General features: G+C 33.2%; 1 protein-coding gene across 1 annotated transcript; it reads left to right on the top strand.

Annotated features, from left to right (window-relative positions):
- Positions 1 to 2,477: 2,477 nt before the first annotated feature.
- Positions 2,478 to 5,348, top strand: LOC114412347 (elongation factor 1-alpha-like). Its single transcript, XM_028376189.1, has 3 exons — positions 2,478 to 2,603; positions 3,511 to 3,983; positions 4,100 to 5,348. The coding sequence occupies exons 2-3, from the start codon at positions 3,522 to 3,524 to the stop codon at positions 4,979 to 4,981; spliced, it is 1,344 nt and encodes a 447-aa protein (XP_028231990.1). The 5' UTR covers positions 2,478 to 2,603; positions 3,511 to 3,521; the 3' UTR covers positions 4,982 to 5,348.
- The last annotated feature ends 1,409 nt before the right edge of the window (positions 5,349 to 6,757 follow it).

Below are 6,757 nucleotides of genomic sequence, written 5' to 3' on the forward strand. Positions count from 1 at the left end.
TACTAGAAGGCAACCCATGATTTCTTACTTTATCCTTTTTTTTAGTTAATTACATTGTGTGTTTTTCTGTTATTTCTTATGATAGTTATGTTCAATTTATTTCAATAATAATGTGTGCTTACCTTATCTCTAGGAGATTAAGAAAATTGTAGGAATGCCTTGCATGAGTGAAGTGATAAGAAGCGACCAAATGCCTGTACAAGTTGCCTGGACAGGGGTCCAGCTTTCTTCTGTAGGGGGGTGATACCTTTGGTATTGGTAATGATGATGTCGCAGAGACTGAAGTTGATGATGATTATGTTGCGGACATCACTGCTGCACATGGAGCTTGGGATCTAGGGTCCACATAGGATTGAGGCCCATTTTGATTATATTTTTCTTTAATTATCTTTATTTATTTTGTTTTATTTTCATTTATTTTATTTCTTGCATTTAGGACAGTTTAATTTCAGCAGTTTAATTTCAGTAGTTTAAATTCAATATTTAATAGTTTCAATTTAGTTTGATGCATGATAGAAAAGTAGGTACTTATTGATTGGTTGCAACATATTTTGAGTGAATCAATTGCATGAGTGAGATGAACTGCGTGCTAATGGATATTTTTGTGAATTGTTGATTCTCGTGCAAGTAAGCGTCAGTGTAAGCGATGAAGTGTGAACTAACAGTACAAGAGTGAAAAGGTTAGTATTTCTGATAGAAAAGCATGAAATGAGAACCTTCATACTTCAATGAAAACCGATAAGTTGTGTAAATTTTCAACTGTGAGAGAACAACTGGTTTTAATTTCCTAATTTTGCATGATTCTTGGATTGCTTGAAATGTACGTGTGATGTGGAGATGATCAAGGCCTTGTTTGTTATTATTTAGCTACTTAGCCAAAAAGTCATCCGATGAATGAATGCATCCCTTGCACCTTTTTTGAGCCTAATGTAATTTTTTTTGTCATTGGAACCCAAACCCAAAAATTGATGTTTACTAACTACCCTTTCTTAGGTTGTAGGAGAGTAATCATTGATCCAGACAAATTTGTCCCAAATTTGGGGGAATATTTTTGGGTGATTTTCTATTGTAGGAAAATGAATAAACATCACAAGTTAAATTGAGTCACAAAACATGGTTTTACTCCAACACAACATGAATGTCTAGTTACATTTGAAAAAAAATGTAAAGAATAAAAGTTGGGGTAAACCATCATAAAAGAAAATGAATGTGTTGAAAAGAGTAGCAAAGTAATAAGGTTGGTGTTTGTGAAAAATTCTAAGTTGTGGGAATGAATGCCCTCTTAGATCCCAAGCTTTGATTCATAGAAAAACCGTGATTTCTTTGTTAGCCCAACCATGTTACAAGCCTAATAAAGTCCTTAGTGATCCACATTGGGCATGTATGATAGCATTGATTGAAATGATGTGCAAAGTTGGAAATTTTACTATTCAGTTGTTATAACTCAAACACTTTTACCGAGACACTTGTGTGATTGAGAGAAACACTAATCTTGTGAGGACTGAAGTTTGGTGATTATTTCTTGTGATCTGTCGACAAAAATATCAAATGGGGTTTCTTTTACAAATTATTTACCTAAATGAATCTGTTTTGAAAATATTTACTCCATGGGTCTATTTTTTTATTACAAAGCGTCTCCCTGAAGGGCGCGTTCCCCGTGAAAGTGACACGTGGCAGGACTTGGGACGTGCCCTGCGTACAGGCGCGATAGTTAGTGTTGTTACAGCAGGCGCATCGGGTCGTGTTGGGGACCAAGGTACGACAGGTCGCGCTGGGGACCCAGACACGACCCAATTGGGTCGCACTTTATTTAATATTTTTTATATTTTGTATATTGTTTTTATTTAATATATTTTTATATTATTTTATTTAATTTTTTTATATTTTATATAATAGTTTCTATATTAAATAAATTCTTAGCATTATGTATGATTTTAAAGTCATAAATAATTTTTTATATTGTTTTTATTTACTATATTTTTTATATTTTATTTAATATTTATATATTAAATAAATTCTTCATATTAGAAAAAATAAAGAAAATATTAAATAAAATATAAAATATAAAAAAGTAAAAAATATTAAATAAAATAATATAAAAAATATTATAAAAACAATATAAAAAATATAAAAATATTTAATAAAATAATAAAAAAAATATTATTTTAAATAAAATTATTTATGACTTTAAACTCTAAAGTTGAATTTTAAAAAAATATAATTTTTTTACGATTTTAGTAAAAAAAAAATACAAGCCGCACAATACAAGTCGCCTTCTCAAACCCTTCCTCACGACATTCTCGGACCTTATGACACCGTCACCAAAACAATGATCCACGCGATATTAGGCGCGTGCAAATCACTCTAATCCGAAACTAGTAGACATGGGAAGCACGAGCTATACGCGAGCGTTTCAATTGCCGCCACGAAAGCAGAGAAGGCCAGAAACGGAACCACGGTAAAATGGTAAGGGTATTTTCGTAAACAGAAGAAAAGAGTTGTAGCTATAAATAAACCCTCTAACCCACGGCGCACTATTTCTCTTCACTCCTTCGTTCACTCTTCTTCTCTTGCGGCTAGGGTTTTAGCGCAGCTTCTTCTAGGTTCGTTCTCTTCCGCCGCTCTATGGATTTTAAACCTTCGAATCATGTTTATTCCATTGAATTATGTTGCTTGCAGTTTATATTTTCTGAATCTGTAGTTGTTGTCTTCAATTTATCCTATGCTTTATAGATCAATCTTTTGTGTGTGTAGTACGTAATTTTTGTTCTTTTTGCTTTTCGTTCAAGTTGTTGGGAATAATCGGGGTATCATGTTTTGATATTGTTTGTTTTCTTTTTTGACTGCTTAATAATTTTTAAGTTGGTTTTGGTTTTGGGGTTTTATGTGCTTGTTATATTCAAATCTTTGGATCCAGATCTTACAAAAGTTTTGGGTTTAAGGATGTTTTTGGCTGATGATGAATAGATCTATAAACTGTTCCTTTTAATCGATTCAAGCTTAGGATTTTACTAGGCTTTTGCGAATAAATACGTGACAGTAAGCTAATTATGTCCTTTTTTTGTCTCAATCATATCTGTCTGGGTGTGCCATAATTTGTGATATGTCTATCTGGTAGAATCTTGTGTTTTATGCTTTACGATTTGGTATACCTGTTTTTGAACTTGTTGTATGATGGGTATTTAGATCACCCTATCTTTTTTATGCTTCTGGAAGTTTTATGTAAATGTCGAATATCTTAATGTTGTTGAACTTATAATGTTGTGTTGATGTATGTATGATGGTTTTGACAACTTTTTTCACTGGTTCTGAAAGTTTTATGTAAATTGCAAATATGTTAATGTTGTTGAACTTATTTTTTTTCCTTCGATGTTGTTTTGATGTATGTATGATGGTTTTCACCGTAGTTTCTATGGCTAATATCTTAATGTTGTTGAGCTTATTTTTTTCCTTATATGTTGTGTTGATGTATGTATGATGGTTTTGACAACTTTTTTAGTTTCTTTGCAGATTTAAGGAAGATGGGTAAGGAAAAGGTTCACATCAGTATTGTGGTTATTGGCCATGTTGACTCTGGGAAGTCCACTACCACTGGCCACCTGATCTACAAGCTTGGAGGCATTGACAAGCGTGTTATTGAGAGATTTGAGAAGGAAGCTGCTGAGATGAACAAGAGGTCTTTCAAGTATGCCTGGGTGCTTGATAAGCTTAAGGCTGAGCGTGAAAGAGGAATCACAATTGATATTGCCTTGTGGAAGTTTGAAACCACCAAGTACTATTGCACAGTCATTGATGCCCCTGGACACAGGGATTTCATCAAGAACATGATCACTGGGACATCCCAAGCTGACTGTGCTGTTCTTATCATTGATTCCACTACTGGTGGTTTTGAAGCTGGAATTTCAAAGGATGGACAGACTCGTGAACATGCTCTGCTTTCATTCACCCTTGGTGTGAAACAGATGATTTGTTGCTGTAACAAGGTAAATTATGTGTTGAATTTTAAGGCCCTTATGTCTCCTTTACATCACACAATATCTTCATTCCTTTTGTGTGTTCATATGAGATTAATTAGTGTTCTCTTCTCATTTTGAAACAGATGGATGCTACTACACCAAAGTACTCCAAGGCCAGGTATGATGAAATTGTGAAGGAAGTTTCTTCCTATTTGAAGAAAGTAGGATACAACCCTGACAAGATTCCTTTTGTTCCTATATCTGGTTTTGAGGGAGACAACATGATTGAGAGGTCCACAAACCTTGACTGGTACAAGGGTCCTACTCTGCTAGATGCACTTGACCAGATCTCTGAGCCCAAGAGGCCTTCTGACAAGCCCCTCAGGCTACCCCTTCAGGATGTGTACAAGATTGGAGGAATTGGAACTGTGCCTGTGGGACGGGTTGAGACTGGTGTCTTGAAGCCTGGAATGGTGGTGACTTTTGCACCAACTGGACTGACAACCGAAGTTAAGTCTGTGGAAATGCACCATGAAGCTCTCACAGAGGCTCTTCCCGGTGATAATGTTGGATTCAATGTTAAGAATGTTGCTGTTAAGGATCTCAAGCGTGGTTATGTTGCCTCGAACTCAAAGGATGATCCTGCCAAGGAGGCTGCTAACTTCACTGCCCAGGTTATCATCATGAACCATCCTGGTCAGATTGGAAATGGCTATGCCCCTGTTCTTGACTGCCACACTTCCCACATTGCTGTCAAGTTTGCTGAACTCATGACCAAGATTGACAGGCGATCTGGCAAAGAGCTTGAGAAGGAACCCAAGTTTTTGAAGAATGGTGATGCTGGTTTTGTTAAGATGATTCCGACCAAACCCATGGTGGTTGAAACTTTCTCTGAGTACCCCCCACTTGGTCGCTTTGCTGTCAGGGATATGCGTCAAACTGTTGCTGTGGGAGTCATCAAGAACGTGGAGAAGAAGGATCCTACTGGAGCCAAGGTCACCAAGGCTGCCCAGAAGAAGAAGTGAATCGTGCGGTTTGGTTCATCAGGGGATGTCGTTTCTTATGGTTACAATAAATGTTGGTTTCTTGCCCTTGTGTCTTCGTTTCTAGGTAGCTTGTTTTTCGGACATAGTTTGAAGTCTCCACCATCATCTCGCAACTTTTGTTCCCAGAATTGGGTTCTTGATCGACGGTGGCAAGACTCCTTTTATCATTCTGTTTTAATGTGTTGTGTTTGTGAGAACCCCTGATTACATTTTTGTTAAGCGCAGCGAGTTTTAGGGCTTTGCCGTTGCGTTGTTGGTTTGCTTTTTAAATGTCAACTTTATATTTGTGTTCAATTTTTGCTTGGTTTGCTTTTAAAAAATCAAATTTATGTGTCAAATTTTGGCTTTGGATATTTTAACTATCGGCTGTTGCTTTCTTTTTCCATGTTATGATTTGTCTGAATGACGATGCAAGAATTTTCTTTTAAAAAAAATATTTTAACTATCATGGTGCATAGTGGTGTGATTATAACTTTATTTTCTTGGTGGTCTTCTTAGGATGAAAACATTTTTTTTTCTTTGATGTGTTGCATTATCTTAAATGAATTTTTAACTGTGTAGTACTTCAACATGTAATAGACATAACCCGTAAACTTTAAAAAGTTTGTAGGTTTCAACAAGATATGAAGAATGAAACAAACTAGATATATAAAGGATTCTATTTTATACAATTAAAAAATTTCTCCACTGGATCTTTCGATTAGAAATTTTTAATATTCTCTCCTTTTCTGTAGAGGTGCATTTTATACACTTTTTTTTACAGTTAGGCAAAGCACATATCACCTTTTTCTTTATTTTCATTTACTTAATTGTGTAATTGTTTTAATTTAAAAATAATCTTATATTACAATCTAAGCTATTCATCATAAATTTAAATAAATCTATATGTTCAAAAACATTTTTTTAAATAAATATTTTATACTACGACATACTAAAATATGAGTTAAAACTAAAAGTTAATATATTAGTGACACAAAAATGTATGTCACATATGAGATGAAATGATTTTTAATGCATGAAAGAAAATAATAAAAATAAATTGAATAAGAAATATGATATATCTTTTTGAGATGAATTATAATCATATATTTATTAATATAAAATATAATGATTTTAATGAAATTTTATTTTTATTTATTTTATGCAACATATATTTTACATTTTAAAATAGTTATAAATAACATACTTTATTTATTATTTTGTCCTACCATTTGCTAAAACCAACTGACAATGTACAATAAAATATCATTGTTTATTGTAACTTTTAAGTAAGTGTTTTTGTTCGTGTATCTTCAAAGTTTTTCTTATGCGTAACTACTAAAAAATATGATTTTTTTTTTAACTTTTATTTCTTAATATACTCTCCAAAGGGTTCAAAGGCATCTAATCTAATCTAAATTTATAAATTATTTCACCGGTTTAGAATTCACGTAACAATTCAAGAGACAATTACAGGATTTATATTACACGTGCCAATTATACGGATCTTTGGAAGACACATATTAGATGATTCTTCATATATGTGGTTCGGTTAAGGCCATAATTATAATTATTAACATTAAGAAGTTTTAAATAACTACATTAACATTTTAAAATTTAAAATTTTATTATAATAATTATGAACATAATTATAATTATTTTTATTAGGATAAATATCCAATTTGGTCATTGGAAGTGTGACACAAAGACAAATTGATTCCTAAAAAATAAAAAATTCAAATTTAATTTTTCAATGTGCAAAAGTGTGATAAATTA

Source organism: Glycine soja, chromosome 5 (assembly GCF_004193775.1).
Source record: "Glycine soja cultivar W05 chromosome 5, ASM419377v2, whole genome shotgun sequence".
Taxonomy (NCBI): domain Eukaryota; kingdom Viridiplantae; phylum Streptophyta; class Magnoliopsida; order Fabales; family Fabaceae; genus Glycine; species Glycine soja.

What these genes read in the sequence shown, in the direction of transcription:
- LOC114412347 (XM_028376189.1), top strand. Translation starts at nt 3,522, where the DNA reads ATGGGTAAGGAAAAGGTTCACATCAGTATTGTGGTTATTGGCCATGTT. An exon ending in TGATTTGTTGCTGTAACAAG is followed by an intron (nt 3,984 to 4,099) that starts GTAAATTATGTG and finishes ATTTTGAAACAG; the next exon opens with ATGGATGCTACTACACCAAA.